Source organism: Sturnira hondurensis, unplaced genomic scaffold, assembly GCF_014824575.4.
Source record: "Sturnira hondurensis isolate 20B ecotype Veracruz unplaced genomic scaffold, ASM1482457v3 Scaffold0011568, whole genome shotgun sequence".
NCBI lineage: Eukaryota > Metazoa > Chordata > Mammalia > Chiroptera > Phyllostomidae > Sturnira > Sturnira hondurensis.
In genome coordinates this window covers 81,606-109,074 of record NW_028084199.1, presented here as the reverse complement: position 1 = coordinate 109,074, position 27,469 = coordinate 81,606, and the positions used below count along the sequence as shown (strand labels likewise).

The following is a 27,469-nucleotide window of genomic DNA, read 5'->3' as shown; positions in this document are numbered from 1 at the left end:
TATTGGGAATAGAGCACTTCTGGGATAAAAATGCAACTTGTGTTGGACTGGGATGAACATTCTTTTTTGTTCACATGGGGCAAGAGTCTCCTAACTTTTTAAAAACTATTTTGTTTATTTATTTTCAGGGAGAGAAGAAGGGAGGGAGAAAGAGAGGGAGAGAAACATCAGTGTGTGGTTGCCTCTCTCGTGCCCCCTAGTGGGGACCTGGCCAGCAACCCAGGCTTGTGCCCTGACTGGGAATCCAACCAGCGACCTTTTGGTTCACAGGACGGCACTCAATCCACTGAGCCACACCAGCCAGCTGAGAGCCCCCTAACTCTTGCAGTTCTATGGAACTACTGAGAGGACCAATGTGCAAGGTCCTTTCCTAGACAATCATCTTGCTTTCCCATGGGGACTTCCATAAATAATTCTTAGCACTTTGGAAAATGAGCTGGTCACAACAGTAAGTTATTTTTGATGCTTTTATTCTAGAACATGCAATTTAACTACATGAAAATGGGGCCTGAGAAAACAGATACAAAAACTGAAAAGAAAGTTTAACTATAATTGAAACATTGAACGTCTCAGGCCATGCTCCTCCTTCCAGCAGTCCTCAGTTCTTCTTCATGAAATAGTGAGACCTTTTCTTTTTCTCCAGTGCTTGCACCAGCTCACCATACAGAACATGAATCTGGGAAAGAGATTAGCAAATAGATTTCTTCAGGGGAAAGGATATGTGGGAAAGCCTCCCCAACCCATGGTGATGGCACAGGAGTCTAACCTATACCCAAGCCACACTGGGACGAAAATACAGTACTCTCTCAGGGAAGGGCGGTCCCATCACACTAGGTCCATTTTTTAGGGACAGGCAGCTATCACATGGGAGAAGGTACTTAAAGTATAAATGATTCTTTTTTTAAAAGATTTTATTTATTTATTTTTAGAGAAAGGGGAAGGGAGGAAGAAAGGGAGAGAAACATTGATGTGTGGATGTCTCTCCTGTGCCCCTAACTGGGGACCTGGCCCAAAACCCAGGCATACGCCCTGACTGGGAATGAAACCAGTGACCCTTTGGTTGCCAGGCCAGTGCTCAATTCACTGAGCTACACCAGTCAAGGTGCATAACCGATCCTTTGCTCCTACTTGGCAACAAGTCTTTTTCTCCACCAGGCCTCTCCTGGTTAGCTTAATGGCCCAAGGAGCCTACAACTCAGAAAAGCTCCTGGAGAAAATACCTTTCCAGACAGTCACAGAGACCAGCACTGCCCCGAATGCACTGGCACGGAGAGGGATGCATCTTTCCGGTGCTCACTCTGGGCATTCGTCTTAATTAGACTCCACCCACTGTCCCTAAGTTTCTGACCATTCTTCATCCTTCCTGGTTTTCACTCTAAGAAATGACTGGCTACAGTCCCCCAACTCTTGCAGTCCCATGGAACCAATGACAGGAACAAAGATCAAGATCCTTTTCCAGCCTAGGAAGGTAGCACCAAGGCCTTACTGAGAGGCCAGAGAGAAGCTCTCTGCCCTGGGTCACGCTGCCCCCGCCCCAGCCCTCTCCTTCCTTACCTGAGTTTCATAGACTCTCTTGAGGGAGCCAAGGTGGTCAACAAAACGCAGTGACAGGCCACACCACTTTTCAGCAGACAGATACTTTTCGTTGCTGAACATGAATATTCCAGTATTCCAGGATATGATCATCAGCCAGAGAACTTCCATTTCCGGGTAGCCTTTCTGAAATCCAAGAAAAGTGTCTTTACTGTCACGATCAGGGACTGTATGGGTGCTGCATCCCACTGTTGGGAAATAATGGGTGCTCTGCTAACACCAAGGAGGGAGGCACAACCTCCACAAGCAATCCTGTGCTCCTGGAGCACAGGAAAAGAGCACTTAGGAGCTTTGTCAGCTGTAGAATGGTCTGGATCAGACCTCATGAAGCAACATAAACTGAAGATGCAATGAGGCCTTCTTGGACTGAGCCCTGCTCTCCCTGAGCAGGAGAAAAACCTGAGTCCTGTTTGGGGCTTCCCTTGGTGCTGTCCTCAGTCAATGATCTCCCTAGTACCTTACCTCTGATTTTCAAAGAAGGCTGTCAAGAGGTACTTTTATTGAATCTCTTAATTTCCTTGACCTGAATCAGTCTATGTTTGGAGTAGGAATTATATTAATGTTTATTTTTACCCTTTTTAGAGAGAGGGAAGCAGAAGGAGAGACAGCGGAAGAGAAATATTCATGTGCAAGAGAAACGTTGATAGGTTGCCCTCCTACACACCCAATAGACCCACAGCCCAGGCCTGTGCCCTGACCAGGAATCAAACCTGTGACCTTTTGCTTTGCAGGATGACAACCAACCCACTGAGCCATGCTGGTCAGGTTTTAATGTTTATTTTTTGAACAGAGAGAGAGAGAGAAAGAGACACAGAGAGAGATTTATTTTAAGGAATTGGTTCACACAATTGTAGGGGCTGGCAAGTTTGAAATTTGTAGGGTAGGCCAACAGACTGGAAATTTAGCTCTCTGTTATAATCTTTTTTAAAAAAATAAGTTATTTATTTTAGGGGAAGGGAGGGAGAAAGAGAGGGAGAAGGAAAGAGAGAAAAACATGGATGGGCTGCCTCTTGCATGTAGCCCAAGCAAGGACCAAACCCACAACGCAACCTTGTACCATGATTGAGAGACCCTTCACCTTGTGGAATGATGCCCAACCAATTGAGCCACACTGGCTGGGGCTCTACATTACAGTCTTGAGGCAGATTTCCTCTCCAGGAAACTCAGTTCTTGCCATAACCAAGGCAAAAATTGGTTATGAAGGGTGATCTACTTTGCTAATATCAACGGATTGTAATTTTTAAAAAGATTTTATTTATTTTAGACAGAGAGGAAGGGATAAAAGAGAAACATCAATGCGTGGTTGTGTCTCGTGCATGACCCCTACAGGGAACCTGGATGTGCCCTGACTGGGAATCAAACTGGCAGTCCTTTGGTTCACAGGCTGGTGCTCAATCCACTGAGCCACACCAGCCAGAGCTGATTGTACATTTTAATAAATATTAATCTTTGGTATTGATAAAATATACCTGGCTATGAACAAAGGGTACATTTCTAATATGGTCCCTTTGCCTTATGAGTGTCTTTAATATGGCTGGTGAAAAGATTTTGCACTAGTGAAAAGGATTAGTTTAGAGAGTAACTTTCTCAGTTCTTGTATAGGAAATACACACAAAGGGAACATCCATGTGCTCATTCCATGTTAAGGCCTTCATCTACACTCTGGGTCTCAGGTCCCTGGAAAGGGGAAATGCAATAGATAGGTGACTTGGCATCTCAGCTGTAATTCACTCATTGGGATGTATAAAAAAATTCCTATGCAGAAAACACTATGAGAATGAGGGAGCTGAGAGGAACAAGACAAAGCTCTTATCCTAAAGGACACATAGTACCTTTGGGCGGGGGAGACAAGACATCCACGTGTGATGAGGACTACAAAGCAGTGTGTGACTAAGGGCTAATCAGAGCAACACAGGCATTAGGTGTTTCCGTTCAGTAAAAGAAATGAGCATTAGGTCAGCACGGTCAGAAGAGGTCTAGTTTCTCTACTTGAAATGCCACCCCCATACCTATTCACTTGGTAAACTTCTATTTTTTTCTTCGACTTACAAGCAGAGTTAATTACTCTTGTCTCTGTTCCCATAGCAAGTGTTACATTCTTCTAACACAACTTAGCAGGGTTGTTTTTTATCCTAATCAGAGGCCGTGCTTTACTGATTTTAGAGACAGAGGAAGGGAGGCAGAGAGGGAGAGAAAACATCAATTGTGAGGGAGAAACATTGATCAGTTGCCTCTCCTATGTGCTGCAACCAGGGTAGGAACCCACAACTGAGGTATGTACCCGGACCAGAAATCCAACCCGCAGCCTTTTGTTGAACAGGATGACACTCCAACTGGTCACACCGGCCAGAGCACAACTGATCAGGTTGTTCTGAAACTGTTTATATATTTATCTCCTGCAGACTGTTGATCTCCTCGAGGTGCAGAAATTTTGTGTGTCCATCTTTGTATCCTCAGAACCTAACACTGTTCGTGGCACATGACAGGGGCACAGTAGTTGTTTGCTGAATGCATGCATCAATGAATGAACAAATGAATCGATAGCTAGTCACATGCAACCTATTCTGTGAGGCTTTCCCCGACTCTCTGCAATTTATCATTCCCACCACTTCGTTCCTCTGGCACTTTGTTCACGGTACTACAGTACAACAGCACTTATAACTCGATGTGGTCTGTCTCCTCCACTAGGCTGAGAGTTCCTTCACGGCACAGTGTCATCTACCTTTCTATACTCACAGGCTGGCACAGGGTCCAACAATGAGATTTTAAAGGAATGAACAAATGACTGAACACACAAACATGGTCTTTGGGTAAATAAGATCTAGATATACAGAGGTTGTAGGAAATGTCCAGAATAGGCAGATAGAGATAGAAAGCAGATTGGTGGTTGCCAGGGGTTTGGGGAGGGAGTAATGGAGAATCACTACTAATGGTTATGGGCTTTCTTTCTGGGCTGATGAAAATGTTCTGGAGTTAGATACTGGCGATAGTTGCACAATTTTGTGAATGTGAATGGACTTGTATACTTTAAAATGGTAAATTTTATAGTATATGAATTCTTTGGTATTGAAAGAATACCAAAGAATTAGAATAAAAATTACATTTTTGTAATTTTACATATTACATATTTGTAATTTTTAGTCAATAAAAATTACAAATATATAGACACACAGAGCAAGAGAAGGGCATTCCATATAGGCAGAACAGAATAAATTAAAACTTGGATTGTGCCTGAGACTGAGCATATCTCAGGGAGACTAATAGCTATTTGGCCTAAGCAGACAATTATGTAGGGAAGTTAATTGGAAATAGGACTAGAAATGTAAGAGGGGGTGACTTCAGCATTTCCTAAATGCTTTTTCTCACAACATGAGCATTATGTAAAATGCTAACAGATGGTCATAAAATTAGGGTTCTTGAGTCAAATTATGTTTTAGAAATATTGCATTCTGTATATACCCCTTTGGAGCACTGTAATGCATGTTAGTTCATTAAAAGTTTTGGGAAATATTACAGCAAAGCAACTATATAACTTTGTTTAATCCAGAGTACTGACATCTTTAATATAATTTGTGAAATATTGGGCTGGAATATAAAGGGTTTTGTATTATAAGTCACAGATCTTGGAATTTCTTCTGCTGGTAATGAGAAGTCACTGAAACTTTATGAGAAGGTAAGCGATACGATGAAACTGAAGCTTTAATGAGATTGAAATGCCAGTGGTGTTTAGAATACACGCAGGTGAGAGAAAACACAGGCAGCAAGATCTGCTTAAATGTTATAAGTCTAAAGATGAAGTGATGAGGTTCAGAGCTAAAACAATGACCATGGAAAGTGAAACATGCAGGAAACAAGACAACCTGGTAACTTACTTGATAGGAAGAATGTGAGTTTAGATCAATGACAAACACCATATAATCTCACTTATATGTAGAGTCTCATGAACAACATAAACTGACAAACAAATAGAAACAGGCATGGACACATGGAACAGACTGACAGCTGTCAGAGGGGAGGGGAGGGGATGGGGGACTGGATGAAAGAAGGGGAAAGGATCAGCCAAACAACATACATGCATGACCCATAGACATAGACAGCAGTGTGGGGATGGCCAGGGGGAAGGGGGTGGGGCTGGGCAAAGGGGAGGGATGGGGACATCTGTAATAGCATGAACAATGAAACAATAAAAAAGAAAATGGCTTTAAAGTACATAGTTTGAATGGCTGAGAGAATGCTCATACTGGTGAAGAAGAAACTGGAAATCAATGTTTCTGGGGATCGGGCTCTTCTTAGGGTTCCTTAAGTGAATATTGTGTACATCAGCTTTACTGAGATATAATTCACATACCACATACTTTACCTAGTTAAAGTGTACAATTCAGTGTGTTTTTTTTTATATTCACACAGTTCTGCAACCATCACCACAATCAGTTCTAGAACATTAACATCCCCTGAAAGGAAACCCTGGGACCATTAGCAGTCACTCTTTACTTCTCCCAGAAATAAAGAATGCAAAATCTGAGATAAATAATACACTGGAAGGAATAAACAGAAGGCTACATGAAGCATAGGATTGAATCAGTGTTTTGGAAGACAAGGTAGAAAAAAATCAATCAGGCAGAGCAGCAAAAAGAAAAAAAGAATTAGAAAAAATGAGGAGAGCTTAAGAAACATCTTGGACAACATGAAGTGTAACAACCTCCATATCATGGGAATACCAAGAGAAGATAGAGAGCAAGGGATCAAGATCATCCATTAAGTGAGTGGATAAAACAACTATGGGACATTTACACATTGGAATTCTACTCTGTGGTAAAAAAGAAGAAAATTTTACCCTTTGCAACAGTATGCATGGAGCTGGAGAACATTGTGCTAAATGAAACAAGCCAGTCAGAGAAAGAGAAACACCGTAGGATCTCACTCATATATGGAATCTAACGAACAAACTGAACTAACAAGTGAAACTGAGACAGACTCATAGATGGAGAGCAGATGACAGCTATTTGTTAAGGGAGAGGGAAGGGGGTGGAGGGATTGAGCAAGAAAGAAAAAGGATTCATGGACATGGACAACAGGGGAGTGACTGCTGGGAGGAGAGTATTATAAGGGGACAAATGGCAATAGAAAAAATATAATAACATTATATATTAAAAAGAAAAAGTATAAATGACCCATGGAAAACAGGGTGGGGATTGACTGTGGGGGTGGAGGGTGGGTGGGGCAGGGAAGAGCAATGGGGAGAAATTGGGACAAATCTAATAGAACAATAAAAATTTTTAAAAATAAAACTACAAAATAACCCCAAATGCCAGGTAGTACTGCCATTTTGACCTAATCCATAGTATACCTATATGTATTAGAAAATTTCTACTATCAACTATTTACATTTCATAAACCCAGGAAAATTTGGTAATGTATAATTTAATTTATTTACCTTAAAAGTCATATCAGAAAGCACTATTCTATGTAACTTCTTTTTAAAGTATATTGTATTGATTATGTTATTACAGCTGTCCCAAATTTTCACCCTGTGCTCCCCTCTGCCTAGTACCTGTCCTCCCTCTGGCATTCCTCCCCCACTTGGTTCATATCCATAGTAGGTATACAAGTTTTCTGGCTTCTCCATTTCCTGTACTATTCTTAATGCCCCCCTGTCTATTCTATACCTACCAATTATGCTTTTTAATCCCTGCATCTTTTCCCCCATTTTCCCTCTCCCTCCTCCCAGCTGATAACCCTCCCAATGATCACCATACCTATGATTCTGTTCCTGTGCTGGTCATTTGCTTATTTTTTTAAAAAATTTAGTTGTTGATAGTTGTGAATTTGTTACCTTTTTAACTTTAACTCCCTGTCTTAGTAGTATGGCCTAATGTAGAAAAGGCGTCTGAAAATTATCTGGGGTGGAGCCTTAGGTAATCTCCAGGGTAGGGCAACCCACTTCAATGCTTTGTCGCTTTGTGTGTGTGTGGGGAGGGCTCAAAAAAGGGACAGTGACCCTGCCTGGCTGCCGAAGGTTGGCCTGGCATTTGCCCTTGTTTCCAGTCACTTCACCCACTCCCCGTATGGGACTGACGCTTTTGCAGCTGTTGCCCTGGTGTTGAATCCCAGAGTGGGTGGGTTTTTGTCTGTTTTAAGACCATGTGGGCCCTTTAAATGGTTTCCTGAAAATCCAGCAGTTTCTTCCACCACTCCAACCCCCACTGGTTTTCACAGCCAGAGTTATAGGGATTTATCTTCCTGGCACTGGCCCCTGGGCCGTGTGGTCTGGCCTGGGGCTGGGATCGCTTGTTCCCAAGGCATCCCTCCTGATTTTTATCTACCACATGTGGATGTGGGACCACCCACGCCCGTTTTACCACCGCTGCCACCTCTCCGTGCCACACCCTGTGCCCTCGCCTCTCCACCTGTTTCCATGTCTCTGCTCTTCCTATCCATCTGCGATGTTTGTGGCTTCCTTAAATCTTTGGTTGTCGGACTTCCATACAGTTAGGTTTTCTAACAGTTCTGGGTGTTATTTGTTTTGAGATTTAGTTGTAATTCTTTTTGTGGATGTACAAGAAGGTGAAGTGCGTCTATTTATGCCTCCATCTTGACCCTGTAGCCTCTTTGTAATTTCTAATATATAACACAGTTCATATCCTTAAAATTAGCGGGAAGTGTAATATCACTGCTTGACTTACGGTGTAGCTAAGAAAGCTCAAAGTGTCATCAAAAAAGCTCCAGAGTTCTTCTATGGGACAGATATCTTCCTTTGGCACCCCTTCTGGCACCAGCAGGTTAACCAACTTGCGCATGCAGTTGCTGAAATCAAAAAGAGAAAATTCATCCCATAAGGAAAGAAATCATTGGTTCCATGGCTAAGGGAAGAAAAATCTGGATCCCATCCCAGACTAAGAGCTTCAAAACATGTCTGATCTTCACCCAATTTGATCTGGCCTCCAACCTCAGAAGATAGATTTTTGAAGCTGTCAAAGGGGCTGGCCAACCCTTCCTTTTGTTATGGTTGTCCTTCACTTTTTTTGGAGTTTGCTACACTATGGAGTTGTGGCTGTTTATTTTATGAGCTGGTTGAATCTATAAGTACTTTAAAGTATCTTGTTACATTTTCAAATAGGCAAGGCCACTGGGATTGAAATTGGAAATAATTCCAGGAGCACTGTCTCGCAAATCTCAGAAGAGGAAGAAGACTTGAATGATATTTTCCAGAGAAAAATCAAATACAATCTATTTTCTTCCCCATTCCTAAGCATAGAAAACACAAAATCTCCAATAAATAACAGGTCATATTATGCGTAGCATTTACTGGCCCTTAAAGAAAAGTGCTTTAAAAATTCTGTGGCAAAGAAAGCAAAATGTTCGTGAACATTTGTTAAACTTTGGCGGGGATGCATTGGTGTCTGTTATATTAATCTCTGTCTGCATTTGGCATATTTTAAGTAATTTTAGTATATGCATACTCATACAAAGAAGCAACTTTCTGTCTCTTTTTCTCCTTGGGAAAAACCAGACTCCTTGCCTTGGCTAATTAAGTCTTAGTCCATAACACAGCCCTGAATATGGAGCTGTTCTGAAGGCTTTTCAGTTCAGGAGTTACAGGAGCGCCCCAGTCCTCTTTTTACATGGACCAGTGGAGTATGATCGATGATCCCTGCTCATTTGGCTATCAGAAGGCCTGCATGCAGTGCTGAATTACAATTACTAACCTGTATTTCATAACATCCAGTGTTTCCTTCTTTCTGTATATCCACAAAGCCCGCTTCAAGGCATTTACAGCGATGGAAGGATAGTAGGCAGGTGTTTCCAATGCTAAAGCTACAGGAAGGGAAGAAAAAAGGTTGTGAATACAATAATCCCATCCATTACAGTTTCCGTCCCAGGCTACAACTTCCTTTGTCTAACAGAGAAACAAATTCTCACACACACACACACACACACACACACACACACACACACACATCTTATAAAATGATGAGTCCATGGTGGCTTTCAGAAATAGCTTCTACTTTCTAGACAGAGTAACATAGTAGAATGACCAGGTTATATCTTTTATTCAGCAAACACCACCAGAAAATCTACTGTTTCTCTGACCCTGCCCATAGTAATACAGGTGAAGCAATAATCTCATGAACCAGAGTCAAGGAGGGACACAGTATGACAGAAACAGAAGGCACATCAGTAAAAGGGCACTAATCAAAAATGGATTTATACTACAATCTACTGCTCTTTGTCTGATACTAAAAACAGGAAACAGCCCTGGCTGGCGTAGCTCAGTGGATTGAGCACAAGCCTGCGAACCAGAGGATCGCGGTTCGATTCCCAGTCAGGGCACATGCCTGGGTTGCAGGCTGGTTCCCTGCAGGCCAACTCCCAGCAGGGGATGCACTAAAGGCAACCATACGCTGATGTTTCTCTCCCTCTCCCCTACCCCTCTAAAGATAAATAAATTTTAAAAAAATAAAAATAAAAACAGGAAACAGTTGACGTGAGAGTGACTATCCAAGATAACAGACCCTAAAACTTCCAGATGCATTTACCAGGCCTCTGGAATTGGAATTCCTTTATACAATGAGCACTGGCAACCATCACATGACCCATAAAGAATATACCATCCGCCCCATGTCTCTAGGACTTCTGCCTTCGGAAGATAAGGAAAGGCAAATGTGACTCTTGCTCATTCAGAGCTACCTATGAACCACACATGGGCTCCCATGGAGGATGAGAGATAAAAAGGAGATAATTAGGCCGTTTCTTGCAGTATATCCCTATAGAGGTTTGAGGCCCCCAAATACCACTTACGGCCCAATCAGAAATTTGGGAGTGGCAATTGTGTTAACAATATTACCAATATTCCTCAGTATACTTTAATAAATTGCTTCAATTCCAATACCTTTGATTAATGAAGCAGTCATTTATCATTTCTAGCTAGCTGAGTGGAATTAAGTTTGAGCCCCCTCCCTTTGTATAGTTATAGACATCAATTCCACATGTAGAATAAATAGGAGCACCTATTATAAGCAATGCACTTAGTAAGGGTTTATAATAAGTATTGTACAACAAATCTAAGTAATTATTCTTTATGATTCTAAGGAGCTTATAATCTTATATAAAGAACAAGGTAATGCTCAAATGATTATAATACAAAATGGTTCAAGAATGCCATTAGAGGAAGAAAAGCAGAGTGCTATAAGGAAATGTAGAGCGAACAGAGAAGAGAAATAAAAATTTAGTGCAATTTAAAGGGGCACTAGCCTTCCAAAAATCATAACTATAGCTCTTACCTGCAATTGTTTCTAGGGTTCTGCTTCCCAAATGAGGCAATTCCCACACTGGTTCCAGGAAGCTTTCCAGTGATGGATCATTCCTTTTGGCTTTAATTTCAAACTCATATAGCAGAAGCAATGTCTCACATGGATCATTGGAGAAGTCCCCTATGAAAGAGGCAAAAATGCATTTCATTATTCTCTCCTATTCTAATCTCTCTTCTGGGGAGATTTCCTTGTTGAGGAAAATGAATTTTACTCACAATTTGAAGGTTATTCCAACTTCTGTGGACATATTTTTTTTTTACATTTTTAAGTCTGTAAACTCATCAATATTTTACACACCCTGTATTGTGATCATTAGCACTGCCCATATTTTCCCAAAAGATTGCCGTGATATTCTTAAGCAGCCTGAAAATGTCCTGCTGTTGTCTAATTCAAATCCATTGTTAACTTGTCTCACTTTAATGACTTAAGTAACCAGAAGATACAGGGTTGTACAAACTAACTGTGGTTTTATTTAAAGCAAAGGAAAGCTTGCAAATTGTTCCATTTAGTCAGTCAACGATATTTCCTGGGTATCACCATGGATAGAATTTTGTATCAGGGGGCATGTACCATACTATGTAGGATGGTTTTCATTCACCCTGTTACACTGAACTTTTTAAAAAAGCATTGAGGTCTAGCATACATATGATAAACTGAATGAGGCACATTGATCTGAAACAGCCTGATAAATTTTTATATATGTTCCAGTCCATATAACCGCTACCCAGATCGTGATATAGAGAGTACTTCAAAACTTGTGTTTCTTTCCAGTCAATACTACCTTAGTAGAAGAAACAACTATTTTGACAGTATGGAATGGCTATAATCCAAAAGACAATTATGTGGCAAGTGTGGAAGGAGGTGGAGAAATGAGAACTCTCATTCAGTGCCTTGGGAATGTAAAACGGTGCAGCTACTGTGGAAAACAGTGCACATTTCTGCAATAAATGAAATGTATAATTATTGTATGACCCAATAATTCTATTCCTAGATATAGACCCCCAAAATTGAAAGCAGGGGCTCTTGTACACCAATATTCACAGCAGTGTTATTCACAATAGCAAAAAGATGGAAGCAGACCAAGTGTCTATCAACAGATGAATCGATGAGCAAAATGTGGTATATACAATGAAATATTATTCAGCCATAAAAAAGAATGAGGTACTGATACGTCACCACATGGATACACCTTGAGAACATTATGCTAAGTGAAATAAGCCAGTCACCCAAGGACTAATATTGTGTGGTTCCACTTAAATGAAATTATCTAGAAGAGGCAAAATCATAGAGACAAAAAAGTACATTAGAGGTTAATAGGGGCGAGAAAGGGAAAGGGAGAAAGGGAACGAGAAGTCACTTTCTTAAAAAAACTTATTGCTGACACTATTACAGCTGTCTCCATTTCCCACCCCTGTTTGCCCACTTCTACCCAGGCCCCGCTGCCCCTTCCTTGTGGCCATCCCTACACTGCTGTCTGTGTCTATGGGTCATTATGCATGTAAGTTATTTGGCTGATCCCTTCACCTCCTTTCATCCCCACTCCCCTCTTCCCACTGAGATCTGTCACTCTGTTCCAAGTATTCATGCCTCTGTTTTTATTTTGTTCATTAGATTCCACATATAAGTGAGATCATATGGCATTTGTCTTTCACCATCTGGCTTACTTCACTTAGCATAATCATCTCCAGGTCCATCCATGCTGTGGCAAAAGAAAAGATTTTCTTCCTTTTTATGGCTGTGTAGTATTGTATTGTGTAAACATACCATAGCCTTTTTATCTACTCATCTACTAATGGGTACTTGGGCTATTTCCAGGTCCTGGTGGCTATTGTAAATAAAGCTACTGAAAGGGGTTAATCTCCAAAATATATAAAGAACTTACACAACTCCACACCAGGAAAACCAACAATCCAATTTAAAAAATGGGCAAAGGATCTGAATAGACACTCTCCAAAGAGGACATACAGACGAAAAGATGCTCAATGTCACTAATCATTACAGGGACACAAATTAAAAGCACAAAGAGATACCATCTTACAGCTGTCAGAATGCCTGCCATGAATAAATCAACAAGTGCTGGCGAGGTTGTGGAGAAAAGGGAAGGCACCCTGATGCACTGCTGATGGGGATGCAGACTGGTGCAGCCACTGTGGAACACAGTATGGAATTTCCTCAGAAAACTAAAAATGGAACTGCTTTTTGACCCAGTGATCTCACTTCTGGAAATTTATCCAAAGAAACCCGAAACATTAATTCAAAAGAATGTATGCACCCCTATGTTCATTGCAGTGTTATTTACAACAGCCAAGATATGGAAGCAGCCCAAGTGTCTATCAATAGATGAGCAGATATAAAAGCTGTGGTACATTTACCCAAAGTAATCCTATTTGGCTGTAAAAAAGAAGAAAACGTTATCCTTTTTGACAGCATAGATGAACCCGGGGAAAATTATGCTAGGAGAAATAAGCTAGTCAGAGAAAGACTAATACCATATGACTTCACTCATATGTGAAATCTCATGAACAAATTGAACTAACAAGCAAAATAGAGACAGACTCAGAGGGAGCAAGCTGACAGCTCTGGATGGTGGCAGGGGCTGAAAGGATGGAGGGATTGAGCAAAAATGAAAAAGAGCTCATGGACACAGACAACAGTGTGCTGACTGTGGTGGGGAGGGGTGGAGGTAGAAGAGGGTATAAGAGAGATAAATGGTAATGAAAAAACAATAAAAATGAACTATTTTAAAAAAAGAAAATGACAGACCAATAATTTTAAATTATTAGGAAACAAAATGCATCAACATTTAAAAAATAAAAACACTATGACTAAATAGGGTTTGTTCAAGAAATGCAATGATGACTTAATTTTAGGAAATCTACTATAATTCAAAATATTAATCCTTAAAGAGAAAAACATATGATCATAGAATCTGAAAAGACATGTAATTCATTATCTATTGATTGTTTTAAATTCTAACTAAAACAGGAACAGATGGACACAATATCAAAAAATCTACCTAAACCTAATAGCCATACCATCCTCAGTGAAGAAACAAGAATAAACTACTATGTAGCTTCAAAATGTTTACTACTATTTTGATTACTATTCTATAACAAAATGTTAGCAGTATCTGATGTCAGGATTGTGGTTTGGAAAACTGTTTAGCCTATATTTAGTCGGCATTAAAAGTTGATTGAATTAGACAATTAGAGCAATAATGTCATATAGATATTCAATACCATATTTGTATAAAGAGCAAAGTAAAAAATATTTCTACTCCAAGCAGTGTGCCAGGGAGTCAAAATACAGACATACAGTGGGGGGAAATTAGTTCTAAAGAATAATTTTGACTGTTTATCAAGTTCTGCAGTGGCACAAATTTCTGCTGATAAGAGACTAAGTTCTTCAGGTTTCAAACACCCTTTATATAACTGCATTACCACACTCCCGGTTCCCACTATACCTTTTTGTTTCAGGATAGTCCAGATGTCTCTGCATTCATGGATCTGTTCAAGTGCACGATTCAGAAATCTGGCCTATTTGGCAAAAATGAACAACAAAATCAGTTTCAACAAAACTGAACTTTAACCAAATTAATATAATCTTGACATCATTTTCATGAAAAACAGTTAAAAATAGAATGATAGTTTAAACTGAACATTTTAGAATTTCTATAGAAACATTAGCCTCTATTTGTACTTTTTCTTAATGTCCCAAGAAAATGAGGATTAAATAGAAAATCTGAGCATTGTCAATTTTTTTAAATAATCTAGGAGAGAAGAGAAGCACTTCCGGGATGGTGGTGTGAGGAGCTCCATGAAGCCTCTCCCCAACAAAACAACTATAACTGAAAATTACAAAACACGATCGTGTAAAGTCTCAGGAAGTTGGCCTAAGGGCATATAGCAAATCTATTCCAAGAATCTACTAAGTCTCAGTAAGAACAGTGAGCACCTGTGGCAGTTTAGTCATGATCTGCTCACCAGCACCCCCCTCAGTGTGATGTAAGTACTACGGCAAGTGGGTGTGGCCAAGAAGATGGGGCTCTCTCTATCCTCAGTCTCTACGCTAAGGAGCATGCTGTCATTACTTCTCATCTCTCTTTCTCAGGTGTGTACTGCAGAAGCTCTATTATAAAACAAGCCCAACTGAGAGCCTGGAGCTCTGTTCCTCTACCCAGTGCCTACTGCAGGCATAGCATCCTGAGAATACTAGGTCTCAACTTCCCTTTACCTCAGCTTGCTTATAGGATAGGGTTTCCATGCTGGAGAGGTAAGCCAAGAATGTCAGGGACTATGACTCCTGCCCAGCCTTCCACTCACAGAGCTGGATTGTCACTTTGATAGAAATGAGCCACTGTCCCTGCCTCCAATGACAAAGTAAGAGGTACAGTTTCTTCTCAGGAGGCAGGCCAGGCCATTAGAAGAGTGAGCTTTGTAGTTCTCCCTAAAAAGATTGACTTTAATTGGAACAGAGCATGGAAATGTTCCAGTCTAAGGGCACTATTAAAAAAACCATAGAGATCTTAGTTTTGAACATTTAAGAGGTGGCTGATAGCTCTATGATATCAACAAGCAAAACAGTAGACCAGCTCACAGTTTACAGAGAGAACCAGGGGAAGAAAAAAAGCTAAGAAGATCCCTTCTTCAATTTCTGCTGAAGAGCATTTTCAAACACACAGACAAAGTCAGGACTAATATCTGGGCGTGCTACCAATGGAAGAAGGACATTTAGAAGCTTAACAGGCCCTGGCTGGTGTGGCTCAGTGGATTGAGCACGGGCCTGCGAACCACACACGATCGCGGTTTGATTCCCAGTCGGGGCACACGCCTGGGTTGCAGGCCAGTTCCCAGCAGGGGACTCACAGGAGGCAACCGTACATTGATATTTCTCTCCTTCTCTTCTTCCCTTTTTCTCTAAAGATAGATAAATAAATAAAATCTTTTAAAAAGAAGCTTAATAGGTGGGTTAGGGAAAGAGATAGTAAAAAATGTCCTCGCTAAAAACCACTTTCATCCCTTTGGGGAAGAGGGGCAAGGGCAACTATGCAGGCAGAGACTGCGCCCTCTGAGGAGTGATACAGCTGCAGGGAAAACAGACTTCAATGGATTAGCTCACACAAGTCACGAAACAAGTTAACAAGCACATATTAACAACGACAAGCCCCAGAGGGGAATCAGTGTTCAAAGATGCTCCAATATATCATCTAAAATGTCCACTTTTCTACAAAAATGATGAGATATGCAAAGACAGGAACGTGTGACTCATATGCAGGAAAAGAAAACCAGGCAACAGGAACTTACTTTGAAAAGGTGCAGATGTTGAACATAGCAGACACCGATTTCAAAGAATCTATTTTATTTTTTTCAAAGAATGTATTTGAAATATGTTCAGACAACTAAAGGAAACCACACAAAGAAAGAAGGTCTGATGACACTGCCTCAGCAAATATACTGTCTCAGTAAAGAAGGCAATGGGATAACACATTTAATGTGATTAAAGAAAATAACAGTAAGCAAGAATCTAATGTCCAGCAAAGCTATCTTTCAGAACTGAAAGCAAAATAAGGAAATTCCCAGATAAACAAAAGCTGAGAGAATTTGTTGTTAGCAGAACCATTAAAAAAAAAAAAACTAAGAGAAGTTCTTCAGGCTGAAAGCAAGTGACATCAGATAGTAATTTGAATTTTTAAAAAGTCCACCAGTAAAAGTAATTGTTTAACTCTAAAAGATAATATAAATACATATTTCTTCTGTCCTCTCTTAACTTTTATTTTTTTAAAGATTTTATTCATTTATTTTTAGAGAGAGGAGAAGGGAGAGAGAAAGAGAGGGAGAGAAACATCAGTGTGTGGTTGCCTCTCCTGGGGTCCTTACTCTGGGGACCTGGACCACAACCCAGGCACATGTCTTGACTGGGAATCGAAACAGCGACCCTTTGCTTTGCGGGCCAGTGCTCAATCCACTGAGCCACACCAGACAGGACTGTCCTCTCTTAACTTTTAAAAGGCAATTGTATAAAACTATATAGAAGGTTTTACACCTAGGAGATATCCATAGACTCCCACCAACCCAAGAAGAATACACATTCTTCCAAAGCACATAGAGCACTTTCTTCAGGATAGACCATATGCTAGGCCACCAAAGACACTTCAAGTAAACTTAAAATATCACGAAGTATGTACTCTAACTACAGGGGGAAAAGATTAGAACAAGAAGAGAATAAACAATAGATTCTTAAATAAACAACAAGTCAAACAATCAAAATTAAAAGTATAAAATATTTTGAGATGAATAAAATGAAAAATGCAACATGCCAAAACTAACGAGTGCTGCTTACGCACTGTGCTATGGTCTGAATGTGTCCCTCCCAAATGGATATGTTAAAATCATAGCCCCCAAAGGTGAAGGTATTGGTAGGTCACAAATTAGGTTAGTGGATTTTATAAGAGATCTCTATGCCCTGGCTGGTGTGACTCAGTGGGTTGGGCGTAGTCCAACTGGTTCGATTCCTGGCCAGGGCACATGCCTGGGTTGTGGGCTAGGTCCCTGGTTGGGGGAGTGTGAGAGGCCACTGATCTCTGTTTCTCTTGCACATTGGTGTATCTCTCCCTCCCTTCCCCTCTCTCTAAAGTAAATAAATATTTTTTTTAAATCCAAATAGACATTTCCCAAAGATATATAAATGGCAAGTGAGCACACGAAGAGATGCTCAGCATACTTTTGTCATTAGTCACGCAGCATTATTCATAATATCTGAACACTGGGAAAACCTCAATATTCATCAATGAATAAATAGCTAAACAAACTGTGATATATTCATACCATGGAATATTATTCGGTCATAAAAAAGAAATGATGTATTGATTCAACTTACAACACAGAGAACCTAAAAAAATTACTGAAAAATTATAAAAGTAGCCAATTATAAAAGACTATAAATAGTATGATGACATTTACATGAGATATCCCAAACAGGCAAATCTATAGACAGAAAGTAGATGGTTGCTTACAGCTGGTGGTAGGGATGGAAAGTCACTGCTAATTGGTTAGGGATTTTTTATAGTGAAGGAAAAGTTCTAAAATTAGATTGTGTTAACAGCTGCACAACTCTGTCAGTATTCTGAAAAACATTAAATTGTATACTTTAAATAAGTGAATTATAAGGTATGTGAATTTTACCACAAAAAGTCTGTTAAAAAATATTCTAGGACAGGGGGTCAGGATAGTTTTCTGTAAAAGGCTATACAGTAAATATTTTAGGCTTTGCCAGACACATAAACTCTCATATATTTTTCTGTATTTTAATTTATAACCTTTTCCAAATGTAAAAACCATTCTTAACTCGCAGGGTATAGAAAAGCAGTCCACAGGCCTGATTTAGCCAGTTAGCAGTACTTTATCTACCCCTGTCCTAGGGAAAAAATGTAGTTCCTTGATAAATTACAATTACTCTACTTGTATATTTTTTAAAGCACCCTTTACTTCCCCTGACCTCATGCTCAAGAGAGTAGAGACAATGTTGATAAGATTATGAAGGATATCGGTAGTCCTTCATCATCCATTTATTTAAAAAATATTCCAATTTATGAGGACTTAAGAGAACAAAGAGTGGATGTATTTGTAGAATTCAACAAGTCCTCATTAGAGAGATAGAGCATCATTCATAGGGACTGAATGTAGATGGGAAAAGGCAGAAGTGCATCTTCAATTACCTGAATAGACATCCTTTCAAAAGCAAAGAAAGTTACATAAGGGTTACTAAGTGAGAGAGTTCTTATGGAACATAAGGATGTGTAAGAGAAAGAACAGGAAGAAAAAAGAATAGCTGTTAGAAACAAAGAAAATCATTAAGAATAGTACTTAAGAGTTTGTGAAATTGCTCTCAGGTCAATTTGGTCTCTATTCGCTGAGATACAAAATTTAACAAAGTTAGGACTACTGGCTTAAAAGGAAAACTTTAAAAAAGTTAAAAGCACAATGCAAAAACAAGATGCTATCGTTACTCTCAAGTAAGGCATAAAAATATTATCAAAAATAAAATTACATCTGCCCTTCCTTGTTAAGAAGCAAAAATGGTTTTTTGTTATTGTTGTTTTGTTTTGCTCTGGAGCATGCAGATACTTTTCTCATTTTGTACGATGTAAAGATTTTTAAAAAGAGGACACTTTGCTCCTTATGGATGAGGACTTTGTCTTCTTAACGTCCAGGATTTAGCAGAGTACTTGGTACTCATGATTTTTTTAAGTTGTACTCAGTAAGGGAAGAGAAAGGAAGGAAAATGTATCAGCAGAGATCTGTTAAGAGTTTGTTGCAGATCTGAAGAACCCTATTAAAAAAAAAAGATTAACAGAAGGAAGTGAATAGCCAGCAAGAAGCATGTACATCAAGTAGAAAAAAAAAGAAGCTGGTAAATATAGGAAATTGGGAAGGCTTCTTCTCCCCCTAGATAAGAGGAAAATGGTAGGTATCAAGACCTTAAAATCATACAAAAATGATAGTGGTCCAACTCGGAGAGAATTTTCATAGCTTGAGAGGAGGGTAAGAAACTACAGGCAAAGGGAGACTGAGATGTACGGGAGACTGAGATGTTGATGCTGGTATCTCCCCAAGAGGGTAAAGTTTAAGAAGGTCAGAGTGGAACTCAGGCAAAGGTAGGAATTCTGTCTTTCTGTTAAAATTGAGTTAATGATAAAATATTTAAAGACGTGGGCCAAATGCAACTGAGTGAAGAACAACAGGCCATGTAAATAATTTCAGATGGCTTATCAAAGCTGTGGGGGTAGTAAAATATGTGATCCTATTTTCCTTAGAAAATATGTAAAATGAAACAAAAGAGAAAAAACTCCTATGGACCACATATGATCACAGGGAGATGATGAAGACAGAGAATATTTAAAAAGAGATTCAGAAAGAGTGGTCCATGGGAAGGGGCATTTTAGACATTCAATCTTTTTGAAAGAAGAAGCCAAGCCAAAGGTAACCTTTCCTTAGGAAGGAATTAGCCATTAAAAACCTTTGCAAATCAAGATGCTTGCTGGAAGGGAGGAAAGAATTTTCTAAAGAGAATCAAAAGAACTGCATCAGGGAAGGCAAACGTATCAAACAGTACAACTGGACGCTTTTGTCTTATTTGAAGGTTACGCATTACCTGTTCAAAAGGCGTTAGAGCTCTTCTCGCTTGCTCAAGATCAACTGAAGTTGCCATCAGTAAACATGTTTTCTGTGCAATCATAACCACTTCATCAGAAGGACAAAACAGGGACAGCTGATAAGAAATAACCAAAACATCAATGAATAGTGAGAATTCTGCCAGGTGAACACCAACAATCAGAATGAAAATCAGCAATATTCTGCCTGAATGAGAAAACTCAGCTGGAAAAGCACATCCCACCTTACAAATGATATAGACTATAACATTAATTTATGGTTTCAATTTTATATTACTTTCCATTGTTTTTAAGCACCTTACTAGACATAAAATGCTTCGTTTCTTCACAGTTTTCCTAGCCTTCCCCATATAAGTACTGTCATTTGGCCCTGTATTTCTATCTAGTGATCTCCTTCTTGGTTTATGTTGTAATTTCTACGCTTTTTTCCCTCCCAGCAAATAGATTTCCCCTTTGCACTGAATACAGCTGAAATTAATACATATATTGTCATGGCTGAAAAAGACAATGCCAAATCTTGACAGGCATTAGACATAACCTCATCATTAAAATTTGTTCTCTAGTTTTGGGGGGAAAAAGTCCCTGCTTTATATTAAAATAAAACTTTGGGCCATTTGGGATTACCACATGGAATCCTACTTGTGCTATCAAAAATGTCGAAACAAAAAGTAATTTATTTCACTTAATTAATTAAAATTATACCTCAACTTCCAAAGACTATTTCTTAATCTTTCCAAATGTTTAGTAATTATAACCATCACCACCACTGAATTAATAGCATTTCAAGATACCCAGTCTCTCTCGGTATCAGGTTACTTGTATACAAGATGAGGCAGTGGTGCTAGATTATCTCTATAGTTCTTTTCAGTTTGAAAACTCTTGCCATTTAATCTATCTCACTATATCAAACTGTATTCTCCTGAATGTGTGAGCAATATTCTTTAGCACTTCCTTTATTTTTCATGAATACTATACTGGCTTTCTTTCTGGATTTAACCTCTACCTTGGAGGCCAATGACCATGTACAAATGCTTATAATTACAAAACAAGCTCACAAATCTTTACACACAGAACACGCTCTAGGAAAAATTATGAAGTTGGCCCAGGCTTCTTAGCATCCTTTTTACTCCCTGTTGTCCCCATATTACTATTCTATATTCCTCTAGACTTACACCCATAAACCTTCCTAATGTTAGTAACTGATAATTTTTTAGAGGATCCCCCCTCTTAAAGGTGGTTACATGTTGGCCCTGGCTGGCGTAGCTCAGTGGATTGAGCACGGGCCTGCGAACCAGAGGATCTCGGTTCGATTCTCAGTCAGGGCACATGCCTGGGTTGCAGGCCGGTTCCCTGCAGGCCAACTCCCAGCAGGGGATGCACAAAAGGCAACCATACATTGATGTTTCTCTCCCTCTCTCCTTCCCCTCTAAAGATAAATAAATAAATAAATAAATAAATAAATCTTAAAAAAAAAAAAAAAAGATGGTTACATGTTAATATAGGCCTCTGGGAGACTGAAATTCCTTCAAAGGCAAGGAAGTCAGTCTCTTATGGTAGAACTTCAAGCTCCATGAAAGTTGTTAGTGATGGAGAAACCTGCTTCATGTTCTCATATTATACCCTCTAGGGTTCACATTCTCTCTAGGTCATTCCTGCTTAGAAATATATCAAAAGTTCCTACATTAAAAGCCAATGCCACTCTATATTTAGCCATCATTGTTATATCCTTGTGTTACATTCATGAGATAGTTATCAGAAGAGACTCACCTTGTAAGAAAGCATGAAAAACTCTCTCATTAGCAGTGGCTCTTTATTGGATTGCACAGCCGAATTCCAAGCTGAAAGTAAATGTGAAATAATATGGTTATGAAGATCTACTCTTTAATATGTACCATTATCAGGGTTAAAAAAAAAAAAAGCTAACTGCAGCCCTGGCTGGTGTAGCTCAGATCTAGCGCAGGCCTGCGAACCAAAGGATTGCGGTTCGATTCCCAGTCAGGGCACATGCCTGGGTTGCAGGCCATTTCCCAGTAGGGGATGTATGAAAGGCAACCATACATTGTATTTCTCTCCCTCTCTCTTCCCCCTCCCCTTTAAAGATAAATAAATAAAATCTTTTTAAAAAAAGCTAATTGCAGCTTTTAGAGAAATTTTTTTCAGGTAAATTTAGAGGCTTCTATTCCTTCCAATCTTCAATTCTACGCCAATGACCAATGGAGATAGTGCTGCTTTCATAAAAAATTGGAGGACCCTGGCTGATGTAGCTCAGTGGATTGAGCGCTGGCCTGTGAACCAAAGTGTCACCAGTTCGATTCTCAGTCAGGGCACATGTGTGGGTTGTGGGCCAGGTCCCCAGTTGGGGGAGGTGTGTGAGAGGCAGCCACACATTGCTGTTTATCTCCTTCTCTATCTCTCTCCCCTCCCCTGTCTAAAAATAGATAAATAAAATCTTTTTAAAAATTGGAGGATATACAATAAATTCTTAGCACAAATCCATCTTAAAAAATGAGGCTCACCAAGGAGCTCAGCAATTGGCATTGGTGAAAAGAAGTTAAAATTTAGCAAAGAACATGGTATACTATAATCAAGGGTTGAAGAAAGCTGCTATAAAGTTTGACATTGTCGACAGAGCAGTGGAAACCCCCATTAGGCAACATTCAGCATGAGCTTCACCTTGAAATTTCAAAATGAAAACTCACTAAAAAAAAGTATTGGAAAGTAACTTTTCAAACTTTCAAATGAGTCACTAAACCTTTATTTGCATAGGTTTCTCAGAAGCCAGATTGCTGTATTTATTCCCCTTTCTCCTACGTTAGAGCCCTAGTAAACTCCGTAACACAGAAAAGGGTCCATGTAGAATCGGTCCACTTTGTGATATTGTTGCTGAATTGTTCCTGTTTACTTATCACTGTAGTAACTGCTTCCACAAAATTCATAACTGTACAGCTTGATGGATTTTCACAAAGTGAATATATATTCATGTAACCAATACAAATCAAGAACAATCTTGATCTTAATCAGACACCCAGAAGCAACCCCATCAACCCTCTTCAAAGTCTAACCCTCCTCAAAGGGTAACCACTACCCTGAGTTCTAACATCATACATTAGTTTTGCCTATTGTTATTTTTTTACCATATATAAATGGAATCATACAATATGTACTCAATGCCTGGCTTCTTTGAGTACATACAGTATGTACTCAATATTATGTTTGTAAGATTCATCCATATTGTTGCCTATAGTTTATTTTGATGAATCATGTTCAGAGATAAATTGGGCATTATAGACCAAGTTTAGGAGCATAACCTTGGGGATGTGCAGTTATAATTCATCATTTTATTTTTAGACCCATTTTTATAGAAAAGAAAGAAAACTAATATTGATTACCTATGATGTTCTAGGTACATACAATGTTTCATTAATAATCTTGTGAAGTATATATAATTGTTCTCATCTTACAAATAATTAACCTGAGATTAAGCAGGTTACTCTCGTACCCAGATACAAATGAAAGAGCTAGCACTTGAATCCACGTCTGTTGATTCTACTGCCCCGTAATGTTGCCCACAGCCACAAAATTTTTCATTTACCTATTTTTCTGAACCAGTGAGCTTCATTAATCCTTGTTTGTGAGATGGAAGTTCTTGTAACAGAAGCCTGGGAAAATGTCACGAGTGCTGCATGAAACAAGAAAATTTGATATGGAGGTCTTTTGCTCTAGCAAAGTTGTTAATCCTGCTTTAAAAACAGTGGAACATGAGTTTGAATTTAGAGAGTTCTTTTTGTGTGTGCGCATGCACAGTGGTGCATATCAAAAGTAATTATAGTGACAGAAAGCATTACCAAGCTCCAAGAAGCTGTTAATTCAAACATTGGGAAATAAACACATCTTTGGAAAGATTTATAATTTTAATTAAAGCGATCAGTCACCACCTGAGGTAGAAAGATATGATTTACATGTAAGGAAATAAATAATTGGAACAATCATACTAGTGTACACAATAAAAACAAAGTTAAAAAGAAGACTGAAGTGGAGACTGAGAATTAGAAGAGTATCGATAGGCTGGCATAATATCTACTGAGCTCCCACTGCAAGCGCGTTACAGATCCAAGAACACGATGCCATCAGAAAGCATTTACTACACACCTGCATGCTCTTCTGAAAGACAAGGGTACCAACCAGCAGAGTCATTCTCTTTTGCAAAGCTTTGGTTTCTAAACCACTTTGCCACATTTAACACCTTGCTGACAAGTATTGGAGGTATAAAATCAAACTACTACAATATATAGAGTTTCTAAGAGGTGGAGCTGGTATGTTTTGGACATAAAGAAATAGGTATGTGAGCAGCAGATGTGAGTAGACCTGTTAGGCAAAAGGGAGACACCACGGAAGAAAGCATGGAGTTGGAAAAGGAGTGAGATGGAGCTAGAAGTGTAGCTTGAATGAAGGAGACACAGGAATTATTAGTAGGTAGGGGAGATAACATAGACGTGGGTAGATAAACGGATAGCTTCAAAATGACAATAAGCAATCTGAATTTGATTCAGAGGACATGAACACTAACTAGCAGGGGAGGAAGGGAGGAAATGCTCTTCACACACGTTGGAATAGAAACAAGCTGAATCACATTTGGGGATGAATGGTAGGGATGACAAACTTGTCTTTGCTTGTGAAAAAAAGAAACCAAGGTAGACTGCTGTGACCAGTGTTAACAAAAGCATGAAGCTTATCTGACACATGAAGTTTGAGTCAGTGTGCTCAACGTAACTGGAGAATGTAACAAAAGATAGAGGCAAGATGAAGGACTGAAAATAGCAGGAGATACTTACCTTTATTCAAGGCACTCAGAAGTCTATCAACTTCCCTTTTTCTGAAAAATAAAGAAAAGAGTATTTTCTTACCGTTCCGAGGCTTTACTATAGGAAAGTACCACAATGAGACCCTATTTGTGCCTGAGAGCTGTGCAAAAGTGCAAAATTGTGAAGTGCACTGTTCAAGCCTCTAACATGTCATTTTAACACTATTTTCCCCCACCACAGAATCCCGTTCCTCATCCCCAGTGCCCTTGTGATTTTTCTCTCTTCTTCTACACCTTCTTCCAGCAAAGAATTTTAATGACTGATAAGGTTTTACATGACAGGGTCCTAGAATACAATAGTAGATAACGATCTCTGTGATTTTCAAGGTTTTTTTGAAAAGGGGAAATTAAAACCCTTGTTTCAAATAAAATTTTATAAAACTCTAATATACCAGAAAAGATCAAAGCATAGCAGGCTCTGGTTGAACCAGTGGTGGATGGAGGCCTAGAGCCTCAGCTTCCTGAAAGTCTGTGAGTTCGTGCCCTGGAATTCCCAGGGTTCTGAGAAATCTAGTTTAAAAACCACTTATTCCGTCCAGAGAAAACAAATCTGGAAATGGGGGGATGATGTGTCCAAGGTCATAAAACTAATGACAATGTCAAGACTAGTACCCAGGTCGGTTGACCCTTAGTCAAACTTCTTTCAGAGGTATATAATTTCTAACAGAGGAAAACATTCCACTTAAACAAAAGAATGAATATGGAAGTATTGGCAAACTCAATAAAGAAAGGTTAGAGGAAGCGGGGTAGGGCATACTATAAGACTGGCTTCATCAGGAGAAGGTCTAGTATTATATAATAATACTGCTCTTTAGGAACGGTAACAGCTTTCTCAGGGATAAAAATTAGAATTCTGGTTTACATAAAGTAACTTCTTCCAGTAAATTTTATTAATTTGAATTACAGCTGGGCTACTTTCTTTCCTATTTAATTTGGTGAGCATATAAAATAATCTAGGAAGGGTCCATTAATGCAAATAAATAATGCAAATAAGTATGAGTATATGAAAAAGGGATGTGTGGTTTATTTAAGAGACAAAGTGCTTTTAAAATTTTAGCCCACAAATTTATCAATACTTAGGTAGGTACTGCTAATTAAAAAAAAACAGAATTTTTAGAAGAGAAAGAAACTTTAGTAATTCTAAAGTCCAGCTTTTCATTAATTAACAGATGAAGAAAATATATCTTAGAGAGGTTAAATAAGTTGCTATTGCCTAAGGTAAAGCAGAAGTTAGTGAAACAGCTGAAACTAGAATTCAATTCTCTGTCTCCTCCCATTGAATTAGGCTTTAAAAAGTTAGTATATTAGATTTGTTAAATCAGGTCCTGACTGCTACCTGAAATCACTGCTAGCAAATGTTCTTTTTTACTATATTTTTTAAAAACAATAAGGGTATAAAGTCTTCTGCAATTTAAGTTGATCTTTAATTCAAACAGGATCCCTTTCCTTTTCCCCATCTCCAAACTGGTTTCAATCAGTGGGATTTCACAGTATGCTACAATTACATGGGCTCCGAAGCATCTTGTAAGTCTAGCGATAAGGATCTTCTTTTAAAGAACCAATATTCAGTAATTTAAATAAATTGAGTGGCTATTATGTGTCAAATACTACCTGAGGTTCCAGGTAAATACAAATATTCCTAGCCTTCAAGGAGCTCTTACAATCTAGTAACTATCAAGGTTTAGTCTCTCAGTTTCCTTTTTTATTTTTTAACTTTTTAAATAGAATTTACTAAGTAAATTTACTAAGTAAACCTATATAATACAATTACATAGGTTTTATGTTTACAATTCTATAACATATCATCTGTATATTGTATTCTGTGCTCACCACCCCAAGTCAAGTTTCCCTCCATCACTATTTATCCCCTAACACCCCCTTCTACCTCTCCTTACCCCCTTTTCCCTCTGGTCATCACCATACTGCTGTGTCTATGAGTGTTTTTTTGTTGTTTAATCCCTTCACCTTTTCACTCAGCCCCCCAACTCCCCTCCCCTCTGACAGCTGTTAGTCTTTTCTCTGTATCTATGAGTCTATTTCTATTTTGTTAGTTCATTTACTTTTTGCATAAAATTTCAAAGATACTTGTATGTTAACATACATGTGAATTCCCATGTACCCATCATTCAGCTTCAATAATTATTAACTCATCATCAATCTTACTTCAATGATGTGCTCCATGCCTTCCCCTCCCATATTATTTTGAAGCAAATTCCAGACATCACATTATTTCATCCATAAATATTTTAGGATATGTCTCTAACAGCCAAGGATTTTTTTAAAAAGAAATATAACCACCACACCATTATATGCCTAAAAATTAGTAATTTCTTAATATAATCAAATATTTGGTCATTATTCAAATTTCCAATTGTCTCAATATCTTTTGTTGTTGGTGTTGATTGAGTTGCCTTGTAATGGATTCACAGGGCTTGTAAAGAAGTAAAACTTATCATACATGCTTGGGGAAAATTTACATTATGAAAAGACTTGTCATCAGTGCAATATTATCTCAGTCACAGATATTTCCCAAAC

At 38.9% G+C, this 27,469-nt stretch overlaps 1 protein-coding gene across 1 annotated transcript in view; it reads right to left on the bottom strand.

The window, feature by feature from the left end:
• Positions 1-598: 598 nt before the first annotated feature.
• The window catches only part of TEX11 (testis expressed 11), a gene marked incomplete at its 5' end in the record, with an annotated part of 97,356 nt that continues 70,485 nt past the window's right edge, over positions 599-27,469 (bottom strand). The window contains 9 exons of the mRNA XM_037060266.1: positions 599-676; positions 1,555-1,719; positions 8,277-8,397; positions 9,300-9,408; positions 10,875-11,024; positions 14,368-14,440; positions 20,055-20,171; positions 21,841-21,911; positions 24,906-24,946. Coding sequence (XP_036916161.1) covers positions 599-676; positions 1,555-1,719; positions 8,277-8,397; positions 9,300-9,408; positions 10,875-11,024; positions 14,368-14,440; positions 20,055-20,171; positions 21,841-21,911; positions 24,906-24,946 — 925 coding nt within the window. The remainder of the gene's footprint in view (positions 677-1,554; positions 1,720-8,276; positions 8,398-9,299; positions 9,409-10,874; positions 11,025-14,367; positions 14,441-20,054; positions 20,172-21,840; positions 21,912-24,905; positions 24,947-27,469) is intronic.